A 17,129-nucleotide genomic window follows, 5' to 3' on the forward strand; every position below is an offset into this window, starting at 1 on the left:
CACGAGTCGGGAGCATTCTCCTGTTAAACGTCACGAAGACTTTAATTCTCAAACACTCGGCGTCCCGAAGACCCGATTTCTGTCGCACCTATAATTTATACGACTATACAGAAAACTGAATTTTTGTGGCCGTCCTTGCTGTTTATTTCAATGACTGGGTTTGAAGATTGCCCGATACTATAGCATAGGCCTATTTTGATGTAAGGTATATCCAAGGTGAAAGAAATTAAAAAGACGTCTTACTCGTCAAAAGCAGCGTTGCTTACCCTAGTCAGATTGCACAAGTTAAGTTTCCCGTACCAATCAGATTCGTCAAAGCATGTCGCTCCCACTAATCAGATTCGTTAGAGCCTTCGAGCAATCCCCCAGTATGTTAACAAAATTAGTAGCAGTAGTGACTTTATTTCTCAAGGGTCGCACATGACAGTATGAACAACTGATAACCCAGTGGCCCTCGAAAACACTAAAAAATATCATGCTAGAGCTACCTAAGTTAAGCAAAAAGACCTTAAAAAATTAAAAATATGTATAATATCGTCTAAATTTAAAAACTCAATTCCTTTTTCTGAGTGTCTAAAAATTGTTTAAAAAGCGTTGTCTTAAAACGTGAGTAACTGTCCAAAACTCTCAAAGATCTTGGTAAAGAGTTCCAATCCCTAATAGAACGAACTGTAAAAGAGCGAGCACCCTCCGTAGCATAGTTATATCTAGTACAAAACAAATTTAAGTTACAATATCTTGTGTTCCTCGTATGCACGCTAGAATTAATAACCAAAAGATCGTTAAAGTAATTAGGGGAGTTTCCTTCAAGTCTACTGTAAATGACTGCACGTCGATTTATATGCGACTCCCTATAAAAAGGAATCCAATTGAGAGTATTAAATAGGTCCACGAATCTTGAATTTACAGGTGCATTTAGGATCACTCTTGCTGCCCTCCTTTGAAGTTTGAGAATGCTGTCCAAATTTGCCTTGCTTGTGTGGATGATCACACACTCGAACCATAGAGGAAAGAAGGTTTAAGGACAACATCATTGTAGAGCATTTAGTGTGATCTTTTTAAAAATGGACTCATTTACTTGAGAAAACCAATTTTCTTTGATAATGATTTACATAAAACCTCCGTTTGAGTGTCAATGTAAAGATTTTGGTCCGAATGAATACCGAGAGGCTTATAGCTTTTAAGGAGATATTTCATAGATTCGAATTTAAATTGTCCAGGCGCTTTCGTAACCGCTTTCCCACGACGAACATACATTTTGACTTGGTTTGGCCAATGACCATTTTATTTAATTTAGACCATTTTATAACCTGATCCAAATCTTCATTGATATTCTTCTCCATAAATGACATGCTAGCATTCCACCTTGAACTAAACGTTAACACCGTATGCTGTAAGAAGCGCATTTCTCCACTGCTGGGAAGCAGGGAGAGGCTGCCGTTGATCAGAGACCTCGCTTTCAGCGCCGTACTTCTCGTCTACCAGTAGTCTACACTCATTCCTATCTAAATCCTTATCGATCAATTTTGGACACTGTCGACCAGTTCGGACACTGACGTCCGATTTCGGACTGTGCCGTCTGTTTTCGGAGACGGTCGTTCGATTTCGGATGCATCCGCCCGTGTTCGGATATCGGACTGCCAAAGATGGATAGCGAGTTTTGTGCGCGTGGTAAACACGCGTTATTCGTGTTGGCCATACTCGTGTTGGTCACACGTTCTTAGGAAAGAGCGAGGTACTGGGTTCCATTCCAATATGGTTGCCTTTCAATGCGGTTAAATGCCGGTTTTTGTAACGATATCATGAACAGACAATCACTGCTGATTTGGTCATTGAGTTTTGTTCAATGCTCGCCAAGATTTCAGGTGTCGACCTGCGAGTCCCTTGTGTGAAATCATACATAATCACGTGTTAATTAAGGGGAATCTCGTTACAGTTTTCCTCGAAGGTACTTGGAAATAATGATTCCTGTTGCCATAGTTTCGATGAGGAGAAGATTCTACGATACGAAGAACAAATTTCAGAGAGCAGGCCGCCTCCGGGAAGGGATTGTTTTGGCATCCCTTGGAGTGTTGATGTGGATTTGGGGTGAGTACTGAATAAATTACACCCAGGGATTATTAAGAAAATTGATCAAAAACTGACTTCGGAAAAACTGTTTTAATTTATGACTACACACTAAGGTTAAGAGTAGTCCACAGGATTTTGTTTGGAGCATCTTATACTCGATGGATATGATTATGAAAGAAAGAATCTCTGGCTTTCGTGACTTGACAGCGTTAGGCATGTGGGCTGATATCGATGTTAACTTCCGCCTCTTTATGACAGACTGAGGAGAGGAAATCATCGTTATTTAGGGGTTGTTAAAAGGGAAAAGAAAAGCTCTTCCACGGTTATTTCATTAGCTGTAACAGCTGATATGTAAGCGATATGGAGTTTTGTTAACTCTTTTGTCAGTAAATTTAAATTTAATTAATGTGGTAGGGTTAATTGTTCATTAAGACTAAAAGTTTGTTTCGAAATAATGTTATCGCTTTCCATTAGGGAAGGAAATTCTGTAGTTTATATTTTTTAAAGATTTTTATAACCCCACTCCCCAAAAGAAAGGTAGACTGGATAGTTGATATGAAATCAAATGCTTCATGGCCATGAAATGTCCTGTACAAAGAATAAGAAGTGAAAAAAGTATCAACTTTTAAATGATAAGATAAATGATACCTGCATTTTGATCTGTTTTTACCTATGATCTATTGGAGGAGACTGATGCATGGATGACATCACCATCAACAACATTTTGCTTTCTTATCATTTAAAACAAATGGATTCCATTTTGCTGTGTATCTGTACAGAAATAGATTGCAGAAGACCTCAGAATGTGGTGAGAATATAAGTTACACACTCTGGTTCACCTGTAGAGGTGCACTGGCCCCATGGTTAATGCACTCAACTACAGATCGAGGGGTCTGGGTTCAAGCCCTAGCCAGGGACATCGTGTTGTGTTCCTAGGCAAGACACTTTTCTCTCAAAATGTCTCTCTTCACCTAGGTGTTTGAATGGGTACCGGCATATTTAATGCTGGGGGGGGGGTAACCCTGCGATGGAGTAGCATCCCATCCAGGGGGAAGTAGAAATACTCCTAGTCGCTTCATGCTATGGAAACCAGAGTTAAGTGCCGGGATGATGGGCCGCTGGCTCATAAACAGACTTTTTTTTATTCTGGTTTACCAGTGTGCTTCTTTTTTTCTTCATACCACATTTGACGTCACCTGTGATCTATTACAAATAAATTCCATGTTGCCATGCATCTGTTCAGTTCAAGTTCACAGATGATTTCAAAATGAACAAAAGCAAAGCAACATGGAATCCATTTGTTAAAGTGTTCCTGGCATCAGGCTGACATTAAATCAAGTAGTGGCATTTGGTTGAGAAATGCATTTATTGCTCTTGATATACTCATTTCAATACTTGCTGTTACTTGTATGAACAGTGTGGAATTCATCCAAATCACCATCCTCTTTTGATCAACCAACATTATCTGGGATGAAATTTTCAAGCAAATTACGACAGTTAATTTCACACTATTGTAACTTTCCAATGCATACTGCTGGTGCAGAGGGATTGTTAAACCTGGAGAGCCATCTTGACAAGCAACGCTTTCAACTAGAAATGACGCAGGTACTTATTCGGCATGGAGACAGATCCCCTTCTGTATATATCCCACACATGGACAATGGGAACTATGATTTTGATTGTACATTCAACAGTTCTGATTATAACAACAAGAAAATGTTTGAAGAATATTCACAATCAACAAGACATATTAGCCCACGTGAATTTGTGAGAAATGCGAGGAGAAACTTTCACCTGGTCCCAACACCAGGAAACCACTGTCAAATTGGTCAGCTAACACAGAGAGGTTTTCTTCAGCATTTTGTTCTTGGAAAACACATGAGAACAGCTTACAAAACCTTGATAGATACAGATATTAAGACTAGCAATCTCCATGTACGATCCACCCAGGTAGCAAGATGTGTACAAAGTGCAGCTGCCTTTCTTTATGGCTTGTTAACAAAGGATGTTATTATGAATGGTAAGCAATCGTTTTATTAAAAAATCTTACTTAACCCTTTGATTCCCAGATCTCATTAGCAATTCTTCTTACTGTCTGCCATTCAACTATTTTGATGTTGGTTCAGAGAATTTGATATTGCAGTAATTAATAATCTATATTCGTTATTCTCGTCACTTGTTTGCTTAGTATCATATTGATATTGTAAGGGAAAAGGGTTAAGATATTATAATAATAGCCTTACCTTTACTTTTCATCTTTATTTTTTTTAAGTCCCTATTCACCCTCACAGGTTTATATATATTTCGATTCTTTGCATTATCAGGATTAATCTCCAAAAAAAACTTTTTTGATTAATTAAATATTTCCCGAGATATGCCGCCTCAAAGTTCGTCCTTTGGCCACGCCCTTTTGATTTGGCCGGGCTAAGTTAATACTGGTAACTAAAAGTCCGTTATGACGTCACAGCAAGAATGTCTTTCGATCGATGTGCCCACATTCACTTGAATATGCCTTTAGACGAATCTGGTCTATTTGAGCAAGCAGCGACCACTCAACGAGTCAGCATTTTCATATCATTTTACAGCAATAGACACATGTTCTTATTCAAGAAGTTAACATTCGTTCTTGCTGTGACGTCACTCGGCCCAGTAATTCTCTCCCGGACAAGTTAAGCGTGGCCAAAAGAGTAACTTTGAGGCGGCATATCTTGGGAAATATTTAATCAATCGCAATTTTTTTTTTAGATTAATCCTGATAACCCAAAGAATCGAAATATATATAAACCTCTGAGGGTGAATAGGGACTTAAAGTACCTCAAAAGTAATGCAGGTTTTACTTGCAAAGCTGTTCAACTCACTTTTGATCTTGGAATGCCTAGTAGAGTCCATTGGGGCATTCCATTTAATATCCACACCCCCCTATTGAAGGCCTGAGATTTCTTAGGGGGAGAGGGGGTCATTGCTACATTTTTCCTGGGGGGGTTAAATCATATTTCCTAGAGGGGGTCGCCATATATTTTGGATCATGTGTACTATAGGTGGACTCGGTCGGCCGTCGACCGATAGATGTGTCGACCGATATAGTCTCAGACCATCGATACTCGACCGATACATCACCGATACTTGACCGATACATGACCGATACATGACCGATGCATGACCGATACTTGACTGACACTTGACCGATACTTGATCGATCCGGGGCCGATACTTCACCGATACTTCACCGACACTTGACGGATACTTCACCGATACTTGACCGATATACGACCGATACATGACCGATACTTGACTGACACTTGACCGATACTTGATCGATACGTGACCGATACTTCTCCGATACTTCACCGATACTTCACCGACACTTACGGATACTTCACCGATACTTCACCGACACTTACGGATACTTCACCGATACTTGAGCGATACTTGACCGATACTTGAGCAATACTTGATCAATACTTGACCGATACTTGACCGATACCGATACTTGACCGATACCGATACTTGACCGATACCGATACTTGACCGATACTTGACCGATACCGATACTTGACCGATACCGATACTTGACCGATACCGATACTTGACCGATACCGATACTTGACCGATACTTGACCGATACCGATACTTGACCGATACTTGACCGATACCGATACTTGACCGATACCGATACTTGACCGATACCGATACTTGACCGATACCGATACTTGACCGATACTTGACCGATACTTGACCGATACTTGACCGATACTTGACCGATACTTGACCGATACTTGACCGATACTTGACCGGCAGTCGACCACTACGTATCGGTCGACATATCGGCCGACAGTCGACCGATATATCGACCGACTATCGGTCGACAGTCGACCGACTATCGATCGATAGTCGACCGATATGTCAACCGAGTCTACCTATATATAGTACACATGATCCGTCCATTTTTTCTTTTCTTTTTCTTCTTTTTTTTTCTTTAGCAGATAGGGTTATGGATTTAAAAGAAATTTAAAATGAGAAGGAACTCAAAATGAAAAAAATACTACAGGCCTTGAATCTCTGAGGGCAGAACAACAAATATTAGATAATTATAGACTGAGATTAATTTAAAATATTCTTGTTTTAATGTTACAGAAAGGGTTACCATCAACATCACATCTAATCGTTGGTTCCAAGAAGATGACAATGGAATTCCTTATAAGTGTCCATCATTGGGGAGTCGTTGGGCTCAGTATAAACAGAGAAGTGACTACATCTCAGGCTCTGTGGCAATTGAACCAGTGATGCAGGAGTTTTCACGGCTGTTGAGGACTTCAAGGTCATCTCTAAAAACCATCTTGCAGTAAGATTTATTCTTGTTAACCCTTTATACCCTGACATCATTATGCATATTCTCCATACTGTTCTCTATACATTTCCTAAGGTGAAGACAAGGAGAATTTGCTTGACAATTAAGAGCTTTTTTAATTAGTGATCATTTCATGTTCTCTCGTGACCTTAATGCGTGATCCGGGGGTGAAATTGTAAGGAGAAATGAAGTGCTGGTCACTCTTGGGGTTGCATCGTCCTCCATCAGACGTGTTTCCGTATTGAAGTACCACAAAGATCTATTCTTGGTCCGCTCCTTTTCTCTATTTTTCTTAATGACTTGCCTACATGCCTAAAGCACACATCTGTTACGCTATTTGCCGATGATACTGCCTTTTATTACACGACTCGGGCAGTCAGAGGGCCAATAACTAAAATCAACCAATCAAAATGCTCTATTGCCGGTCCAGTATTCTCCAAGTATTGGACCGGGCAATGTCCCGAATGGTCCCGAATGGTCCCGATTGATACCGCACTTGTGTCCCTTTGAACTTCAGTCATATAGTGAATCTCTTATTAACCAAGCTTGCTCGGGACCGTACTGGAAGAATATCGGCCCTCGGTCTTTTTTGTACAGACCGAGCGCAGCGAGGTCCATACTGTCAAGACCTCGGGCCGATATTCTCCCAGTACGGCCCTCGCGCTTGTTTAACAAGATATATATACTGTTGCGCGAAATCCTCTACAGATTTACAACAAATGCTGAATGAGGATCTGGCTCACACTAAATGTAGCCGAGCTGAGGCGGATCCAGGGTGGTTCGGGTGGTTCGGTTGAACCCCCTAAATTTTCCCTCAAAATGCTAGAAATCATGTTTCCGAAGACCTAATTTTCAAAATATCCCTGGGGAACATGCTCTCGGACAATTCTCCCAACCCCCCTTGACTAAATCCTGGATCCGCCCCGGCCAAGTCTAAGTTTATGATGATTGCAAGTTGACAAAGGCTGAAGTCGTTTGGGAAAGTTAGCCTACAAATCGGTGACGAATTCTTTGACAAGACAGATTGTTACAAATACTTGGGAGTTATTGTTAACGAAACCCTAACTTGGGGTGATCATGTTAACTACATTTCAGCCAAAGTGAGTCAACGACTTGGCATTCTCAGAGGGATTAAACATTTATTGCCAATACACACCAGGGAACTTTACGTTAAATCAATGATCTTGCCTCTTTTGGATTATGGTGACATTTTGTGGGGAGACAAATTCAACAAAACTCTAATGGCTAAAGTCCAGTTATTGCAAGGCAAAGCCGCTAAATTGATCCTTGACAAAGCTGAACACTCTTCCGCAACAGAGGCAATTAGTGAGCTTGATTGGCTAGTTTTATCAGAAAGGCGACTGCAACACCGTCTTTCTTTTGTATTTAAATGCATGCATGGGCTGATTAACTGGAATTTTAATTTTACACACTCAAGGGAAATACACCATTATAACACTAGGTACAGAGACAACGTTCTTTTGCCCAAATCTCGGTGCCAGTGGGGAGAACGAAGACTGACTTATCAAGAGCTACACAAATGGAACAGTCCTCCAATGTCTACACGAAGTGCAAATAGCCTTGATTTATTTATGAAGCTTATATAAACTATGTTCTCTAATTTTGTTATTGAATTTTACGTTTTATCTTAAGATTCTCTTGTAATTGTATTTTTAACTTTTCTTAGATTTAACAATTTTTTTAGCTTCTACATATTATAATTTCTACTCTGGACCAGCCTGAAAACCACTTGAGGGTGAGGTTGCCTCCTGGCTAAAGATATTTGTCATTATTATTAGTATTAGTATTATTATTATTATTATTATTATTATTATTATTATTATTATATCATTTTGTCTCTTTTAATGAGCATTTTAGAGCAGCAGACTCTGAAGTTATCTCTGTCACTCCCAAGATCTCTTTGGTAACTCCTTACCATTTGCTAGACAATTGTTACGACGTTTTTGTTTAGAGAATTTGGTATTGGATAAATTACTAATCCCCTAATTGATATTTTTTCTCTATTCTCGTCACTTGTTTTACTGATATTTTAAGGAGAAATTCTGTCATGGTCACTCACTTGGGAGTTTATAAATTAACAGTTAGAGTTTCAGTTACTTGTCACTTATTGGGATCAGTCATGATTTTACTAAACAATGGAATGGCACAAAATCCATCCATTACAACTCAGGAGTATGTCTTGACTCAAGTCAACAGACTAACACAGCTCCAAAGGGGTCAGGCTTCAGGTTTGGGATGAAGATAAGGATTGGATATCTTGTCTTACAAGTTACCCTCCCAAAACCAAAAGCTAAATCTGTTTGATGCCCTGATTGTATAGAAAACTGCAACCTTTTGCTTAGTTTATTTTTTAATTCAAAATACATTTATCATTGCAGTTTGGCTGATGCAATATACACTCGTTACTGCCATAGCCTCCCTCTCCCTTGTGGGCCTGGAGGCTGTGTAACACCATCATTAGCAGCCCGGGCAATAGATTCTGCTCTGTGGGCTCTTGCACATAATTACACTGGAATAGCTGATGTGGCCTCTAATCCGATGTTGATTCAGATGGCGAAAAGAATGATTGACAAGACTCAACAAAAATCTGCTCTTAAATTTGTTCTGTACAGTGGTCATGACACCACTGTAACACCACTTTTGATAAATCTTGGAGTTCATGATGAAACAAGATGGACTCCGTATGCTACTCGTGTGGTATTTGAATTGTGGAGGGACACTCTTGCTGACACTTCAGAGCAGAAAGACTCGGCAGATGGTTTTTATTTTCGAGTTCTTGTTAATGGAGAGATAGTCACTAACAAAATGAAATTTTGTGGTGATTTGTTGCTTGAGGATGAGCTTTGTCCTGTGAGGGAATTCATTTCGTGGCTCTCCGACGATGAAGGTTTTGGAGAAATGGACAAGAAATACAAGTCGCTTTGTTCAATGACTTAATTCCAACCAAAGAAAATATATATATGTTGTTTTATTTCTTTCTGTCTCTTCTGATCCTTTGGTAACATTAAAATGTCTACTCCACTTAGAGATGGTGCACACCAACAGTTTTAAAGGACAGTTTCCCCGGCAACATGTGATTGGAGAGGTGTTATTACCCTCACCAGGGCCTCACCATCACCACCACTACAACGGTTTGTCAGGGTTTCTCGACAGCTCTCCAGCATGTCTCATTCAAGGAAAACATAGACTTGCTATGCATGCAAGAGTTGTTTTTTGGATGGGTAAGGTGAGATATGGGACTAAGTAACTCATGCTTGCATTTTTGTTAAAGGAAAAGAGCATGAACTTTCAAGTTAAAATTCCAACAAAAATATCGTTCAATCGAGAGTTAAAAAAAAACTCCCAGTTTATCTGAAATTGTGGTCAAAAATAAATTCAGGTGTCAAAATAAATTCTTAATAATTGTAAGCAAAATAAACTGCATTGGTGCGACAGTTAGTGTACTCTCCTTGGTAGCCGTTATTTTGTCTCTTCACGCAACGCGTTTTCTTCCCCCCCCCCCCCCCCGTTATGTGACGAAGGTGGTAATTTGCAGACTTTGCAGAGAACGGCTAAGAAATGTAAAAAGTCTTAAAACACACGTGCTGAGCTAATGTTCTGCCTATTAGATCTTTTGTTGGCCACGTCAAACGACGACGGAGACGGAGACGGAGAACAACAAAAGATCTAGTGGGCAGAACAGAAGCTTAGCACGTGCGTTTAGAGGCTTTTTACATTTCTTAGCTCTGCAAAACAGCAACGTGAAATCACCAAAATTTGGCAAATCATCCAAGTTTCTATTTGGAACTTAACTTAACCCTGCTCATCTACCTACTGCTAAAGTTGAGGTGTGGCACCTTAAGGTCCAATTTATATAGTCTCGGGTACCTGAGACAGCCCCTTCCCCCCCCCTCCCCGAGACAATTCTACAGAGCGTTTACATGAAATTTGACATCTACTAACCGTCGTTCGGCCAGGCCAGGATACATATTTGACAGAATGGCGTACGACAGGAATAGAATAGCTGTAATACGCACGGGCTTTATAGCGTGCACACGCATTTTCTGTTCGAGTCGTCTCGACTCGGGTGGGTGAGACAAGGGGAAATATATATTAAAATGACATAACATGTGAATATCACCGTCATTTTATTGTGAGATTAAAAATATATATATGCTGAGTTAGAAAAATACAACGACCACGCTTTCATTTTTGTGATTGCTCACTCATCATCAAAACCCTCTGATGAGTGAACAATCACGAAACGGGCTTGTAGGGATGAAAGCGTAGTCATATTTTTCTAACTCAACATCTACTGTGCTCTACTTTTATGTATCGAGCGCTGTAATACGGAAAAATCGAAACGCAGACTTTTTATATTTATATGTATATTTAATAAGGATGTTACTAAAATTGGTAACGGGGAGCGGCGAATGGGGAACGGGTCCACAGCGATAACCCGCCTGACAACTCAAAATGGCGGAGTAAAGGGAACTAAAAGGGTCTGGCAACTAGTTTTGAGCACGCTCTCCGAACGCGATCGTCGGAGCACAAGCATGGACGGTAAGTGTAGGTTTTATTGAAGGATTTTACTTTGAAATGTTGGGTGCCTCATAAATTTAGTTTTTGTCTGGCACACATTGCAGGTTGCATAGAAATCAAATCCTCGGAGAGGTGAGTATCTTACAATTCATGTACAACATTTGAACAATGAACTCAGAACTACAAGCTCGAGTTGGCTATAATCATCTCATATCCAACAAGCGCGAGTGGAATAATTGTTTTATTAAAAAAGACGCCCTCAAGATATTAGAAAAATCTTCTCGACTTTATTTTATTAGAAGAAACCAGATGTTACAATGAACAGATATTAGATTATGGTATATTGGCTCATATACCATAATGGCTAAGCCAATAAAAAGTCTTGAATTGCATTATCCAATGATCCAGTTTTTAATAAAAAACTGGATCATTGGATAATGCAATTCAAGACTTTTCATTGGCTTAGCCATTATGGTATATGAGCCAATATACCATAAACTACGATACGGTAAGCGTACGCATAAGCTTAAAATTGAAAAGGAATTAAGAAATGTAATAAAATTTAATAATTTAATGTAGCGTTTTTAATAAAACAATCATTCCACTCGCGTTTGTTGGATATGAGATGATTATAGCCAACTCGACGCTACGCGCCTCGTTGGCTATCTATCATCTCATATCCAACGCGCGCTCGTGGAATAATTGTTAATTATATATCTATATATATATATAAACATCGTGTTAACATCAAAGTTTCATTTTAAGTTAGAGCGTTGTAACTCGTATGCATTTCAGGATCTTTAAAACCGAAGACTTCGAATCAATAAGCAACTTGTTTTTCTTTCTACAGATATTAGGTTTCATATTACTATTCCTCCCTCTCAACTGAGAAATAGCAACTGTCACGGACCCTGAGGGAGTGTTGCATACAACAAGAGGAAAGAGCAATTTTCAGCGGATAGAACGGCTTTTAATAAGCGGAGGAACCGCGCTTTTGAGAGAAGTCTTTGATCTGAGGTGTTCACCGTATAATCTTCCCACGATTCTGAAGAATCCAGCCATAATGAACAAGCTTAAAAAGTTCGCGAAACCCTTTGTACCCTTCCCCAGGGGAGTACGGCAAGTCGAGAGATTTTGATTTTACCCTCCTGTTCAAGTTACTGAGAAATATATGTTCCCTTGCTCCTCCTGCTACAGGTTGGGATACTCTACCAGCGAGTACAGACCACAGTTTGGTCGCAGATTTAGCAAGAATTAAGCACTACCGGAATTCCGTGTACGGTCACGTGGACCAAAACATGGAGATAACTGATGAAAACTTTCCTAAACTTTGGCAGGAAATTAGTCTGGTTCTGTTGAGAACTGCGAGTCAGATTAACCCAGTGTTGGAAATTGAATGGAAGAAAGTAATTGATAAATTTTTAAAAGATCCTCTTACTTAAGAAGACGAGTGAACAAGAATTGTTTCGCTCGTACCAGATTGATACGGAAATGATTGCTTAGATGGAAAAAATAGGAGCAGCTTGGAAAGGTAGATCAATCCATCAGAAACCAGCTTGAAGGAGAGGCGAAAACCACAACTCAAGAAGTGCAGAACTTAAGACAAGAGTTACGAGAGGAAGCCCACGGCATCAGAGATCAGCTTGGAGGAGAGATGAAAAGCACAACCCAAGAGGTGCAGAACTAAAGACAAGAGCTTCGAGAGGAAGCCCAAGTCATTAGAGATCGGCTTGGAGGAGAGCTTAAAACTGTCATAACCCAAGAGGTGCAGAACTTAAGGGAAGAGTTTAGGGCGGAAGTCCAAGGAATCAGAGGTAAACTAGGGGGAAAGGTACAAACTATTATGAAACAAGAGGTGCAGAACCTAAAAGAAGAGTTTCGAGAGAAAAATCAAGGAATCAGAGTTAAGCTTGAAGGAGAGGTGAAAACTGTCATAAGCCAACAGGTGCAGAACTTAACAGAGGAATTTCGAAAGGAAGCTCGAGGTCTCGGAGATCAGTTGCAACAAGGGGGCCGCGTTAACTCAGCTGGAGGTCAGCCTACTGATTTTTATTAATGTATCTTTTCCTTTAAGATTAGTTCACCCATTAAGGAGCCCTTAAAGTATAATTAAATTATTGGAATGGCGTTTAAAGATTTTAAGGTAGAAAAAAATGTTCTAGTTGGTACTGCTTCGAAAACAGATTTTTCTTTTCTTTACCTTCATACTTCGGGACACCTTTGGCCAAGGAACATGAAAACGATTTAAAAATACTTAAGAAAGACAGGAATCTATTGGTGATTGATAAACTTTACTGTAATCAACTCTATTGATTAGTGCTAAGGCGTCTGATGACGTTATTGGCTATAATTTTGAATCAAGCCGATGTAATTTTTCTTCATATTTGCTTTCAGGTCATGACCCACTTGGAATGACAAGTAGCAGAAGTGTGGGAATTGGTCGGGAATCGACTTACTGTGAAAACGTGTTCGACAGCGCACCAGAAACACTAGACAAAAGTTCCGTTGGCTTATCTGAGAAAGACGGACAAGTAATCTCACCAGATCAACAATGTCTTATCTTTGCTGACAAGCAATTTGATGATGGCTGTACTTTAAGTCAATACAATATCCAAAAGAGATTGACTCTGCACCTACGTTTTCGCAATGGCATGCATATCCTTGTAAAAAACACACACTGGAAATACGATCACTTTGGAAGTGGATCCATTAGACACCATATGGAATGTCAAAAAGAAAATTCAAGACTAGGAAGGAATCTCACCAGATCAGCAACGTCTTATCTTTGCTGGCAAGCAACTTGACAATGGCTGTACCTTAAGTCACTACAATGTTCAAAGAGAATCAACTTTGCTCTTAAGCGTTCTTGGTGGCATGCAAATGTTTGCGAAAACACTGACCAGAAAGTTGATCACTTTGGAAGTGGATCCATTGCACACCATATGGAATGTGAAAAAGAAAATTCAAGACTAGAAAGGAATCTCACCAGACCAGCAACGTCTTATCTTTGCTGGCAAGCAACTTGACAATGGCTGTACCTTAAGTCATTACAATGTCCAGAGAGAATCGACTTTGCACTTAATCCGTCCTGGTGGCATGCAAATATTTGCAAAAGTACGGACTGGAAAGATAATTTCTTTGGAAGTGGATACATTAGACACCATACAGAATGTGAAAACGAAAATTCCAGACAAAGAAGGAATCTCACCAGCTCACCAACGACTTATCTTTGCTGGCAAGCAACGTGATGATGACCGTACCTTAAGTCACTACAACTTCCAGAGAGGATCGACCATAACATTACTTTTGAGATAGAATCTTAACGCATCATCAGCGTCTAACCTATGCAATAATTTGGATATATCAAGAAAGTTGAAATGGTAAATTGGCCACCGTAACGATTACAAAAGCTGACGTTTCGAGCGTTAGCCTTTCGTCGGAGCGAAGACGAAAGGGCTAACGCTCGAAACGTCAGCTTTTGTAATCGTTACGGTGGCCAATTTGCCATTTTAACTTTGTTGATATATCCAAATTATTTCGTTACTCCCACCGACGCAGCCCCTAACACTTTCTTTAAAAACTATCAGCCTTTATTCATTTGTCTAAACTATGCAGCGAGAAACTAAGGGATGGCCATACCTCGAGTGATTAGAATATTCAGAGAGACTATACTTGACACTGTAGAGAATGTTAAATCGAAACTTCAAGAGAAAGAAGGAATCTCAGAGTCAGCAACATCTTATCTTTGTTGGCAAGCAACCTGAAGATAGCCCTAATTTGACTCACTACTCGACCTTACCCTTAGTTTAAAGAATTCGTAGGGGCATGCAATTATTTGTCAAAAAAAGAGAAACACTGTCTGGAAAGACGATCACCTAGGAAGTGGAACCCACAAACACTACAGAGAATGCGAAATCGAAAATTCAAGTCAGTGAAGGTATTCCACAGGATCAACAACGTCTAAGTACTCTTTTCTTTGCTGGCAAAAGACTAAAAAACTCAGACTTTATCCTGAATGACTACAATATTGAAGAGACTCGATCTGATGCTTAATTTCATGACCTCGTTGGTGCTTGGAACTCTTTATAAAGACTCTCACTAGCAAGATGAATTGCCTTCAGAAAACCTTCAGACGCAATCAAGAACGTGAAATTGAAAATTTGAGACAAAGAGGGTACTCCAACTAGCCAACAGCATTTGATCTTAAGGAGGCAAGAACTCAAAGACCGCCAAATGTTAGATGATTACAAAGTTACAAGATAATTAAACGTAGATTAATGACGAACTTGATAGAATACTAATCATTGTGAAGTTTCCGATGAGAGGGAAGATTTCTTTAGATTTTTCACTAAGCGATAATTTTGAGAGCGTGATAAAAACTAATCTACGATGGAGAAGAGAGTCCAATTGATTCAAAACGCCTTAGCTTTGTTGGCCAAGAAGTCTTGCAACGACCAACGTCCTTGGGTGAGTGTGACAATCAGTTTGAATTATCCTCACGACTGGATGTGAACAACAGAATGATGATTTCCTGCTTCGTGATCCGCTGAAAAAAAAAATTAAGGTCACAATGGACGCTGTATAAAAAGATACCATCCACAGGACTTTAAAAGGAAATTAATGGAAGATATAGGAATGCCGGCAAATGAACAGCAACTCATACTTCACGAACGGAAACTTGACAATGAATCCTGCACATCGCCAGAAATTCAACCATTGAACTGGTTATGAGAAGAACACAATTAAAGTATCGGAATGCATATTTACGTGAAATGCAGAACAGTACAAACTGAGCAATTTTGGTGTAGAAGATACCATTATCCATTTTATGGATCCATATTGTCTATGAATACCAGTTCTGCGATTCATGAGAAGTGCATCGTAAGTAAATTCCACTAAGCTCACCACAGATCAAAGACCTTTGGGCCGATCAGCTGCGTAGAGGACAGAGAAGTTTGAATGCTCTACAAATAATGAGACTGACTCTGTTGCGCACCGAATTCCTTCGCAGAACTAACGATATTGGGTTACTTGTAATGATTAACGGAACTTTTTGAGCACTCGGAACAGATCTGAAGATACCAGTTGTCACGTACAATTCCTAAGCCCGGAGTTTGCCTGAACGTACGTTGCATAACCAATCGGCGTGGATAGTTCCTTGCTCTTCAAGCTAAGCTACAGTGACAGGAAGTATTTGAGCCATCTGAGCCATAAAAACACTGAAGTCATATTTTCTAAGCAAGGGCCTGAAGTACTGATCAAAATGATCATGTATCTTTTTTTTCCTTATAGCTTGTTCGTTTCCGTAAAAGAAGGGGAAAAAATAGAAAAAAGGTGAAAAAGAGTTGACATGCTGGCATCGTTTTAAAATTACACTCAGTAGAAAGAAAAATAGGAATGTATGTATGCTCTTTGTTGAGGAAAGTTATTGCTAGTATTTGACGATATTCATTCTTGAGTCTCAAGATAATGCGAAGTAACTCTATTGAACAATGTTTTTAACAAAGGCTTACTACGCATACAGGAGTTATTCTTTTTGGATGAGTGGGTTGCATTTTTGTGATAGAAGGATCATTAACTTTCAATGGGGAGCAAATAAAAAACCCTTCCCATTTATCTGAAGTAAACTCAGAGACAGGTGTCTTGTGGTCTATTGTCAATGGCGTCTGAATAACCTCAATCAACCTTTAACTGCGTTTGTGCTACACTTGCTGTAGTCTCATTCACAGCGTTGTTTGGTCTCGTTTTCTCTCCCCTCCTTGCGTGACGAGATGTCACGTCAGTGCTAGCTTGACTCCGTCGCAACATTTGTCGTTGATGTGCAGGACAATACTCTGACTGGTGCAAGCATACCCAAATGCCTTAATGAGTCGATCTGATCAGTGCGAGATACACACCTTCATATGGCCATCAGATTGGTGTTAGACACCATAATGTGGCAATCTGATTGGTAGAAGATACATACCTTAATTTGGCAATCAGATTGGTGTGAGATACGTACCCTAATGAGGTGATCTGATTGGTGCAAGCAACATAATACCAGATACACTTACCTACATGTGGTTACTTTTTTTTAAAAAAAAGAAATGTTCTAATTTCTATTTTTATACAAATAAAACTAATACCGTGCAGTGCTAGTTACACCAAATTTTAAGTAATAATTCCAATG

General features: G+C 39.6%; 1 protein-coding gene and 3 pseudogenes across 3 annotated transcripts; all 4 read left to right on the top strand.

Annotated features, from left to right (window-relative positions):
- The first annotated feature begins 1,683 nt into the window (after nucleotides 1-1,683).
- Nucleotides 1,684-9,882, top strand: LOC111332448 (2-phosphoxylose phosphatase 1). Of its 3 annotated transcripts, XM_088729839.1 has the most exons (5): nucleotides 1,957-2,088; nucleotides 2,757-2,878; nucleotides 3,488-4,090; nucleotides 6,205-6,412; nucleotides 8,818-9,882. In XM_088729839.1, exons 3-5 carry the CDS (start codon nucleotides 3,541-3,543, stop codon nucleotides 9,374-9,376), a joined length of 1,317 nt encoding a protein of 438 aa, XP_088585965.1. In that variant the 5' UTR covers nucleotides 1,957-2,088; nucleotides 2,757-2,878; nucleotides 3,488-3,540; the 3' UTR covers nucleotides 9,377-9,882. The 3 variants fall into 3 exon arrangements, with proteins under 3 accessions (XP_088585964.1, XP_088585963.1, XP_088585965.1); XM_088729838.1 differs by lacking the exon at nucleotides 2,757-2,878 and having other exon boundaries at nucleotides 1,684-2,088; nucleotides 6,205-6,388; XM_088729837.1 differs by lacking the exon at nucleotides 2,757-2,878 and having other exon boundaries at nucleotides 1,686-2,088.
- LOC148724924 (E3 ubiquitin-protein ligase DZIP3-like) lies at nucleotides 9,468-12,414 on the top strand (annotated as a pseudogene).
- A 389-nt stretch (nucleotides 12,415-12,803) lies between these two features.
- LOC111332441 (polyubiquitin-B-like) lies at nucleotides 12,804-14,320 on the top strand (annotated as a pseudogene).
- Nucleotides 14,321-14,398: 78 nt separating this feature from the next.
- Nucleotides 14,399-16,593, top strand: LOC148724925 (polyubiquitin-B-like; annotated as a pseudogene).
- The last annotated feature ends 536 nt before the right edge of the window (nucleotides 16,594-17,129 follow it).

The sequence above is a fragment of the Stylophora pistillata genome, chromosome 8 (assembly GCF_964205215.1).
Source record: "Stylophora pistillata chromosome 8, jaStyPist1.2, whole genome shotgun sequence".
Classification (NCBI taxonomy): domain Eukaryota; kingdom Metazoa; phylum Cnidaria; class Anthozoa; order Scleractinia; family Pocilloporidae; genus Stylophora; species Stylophora pistillata.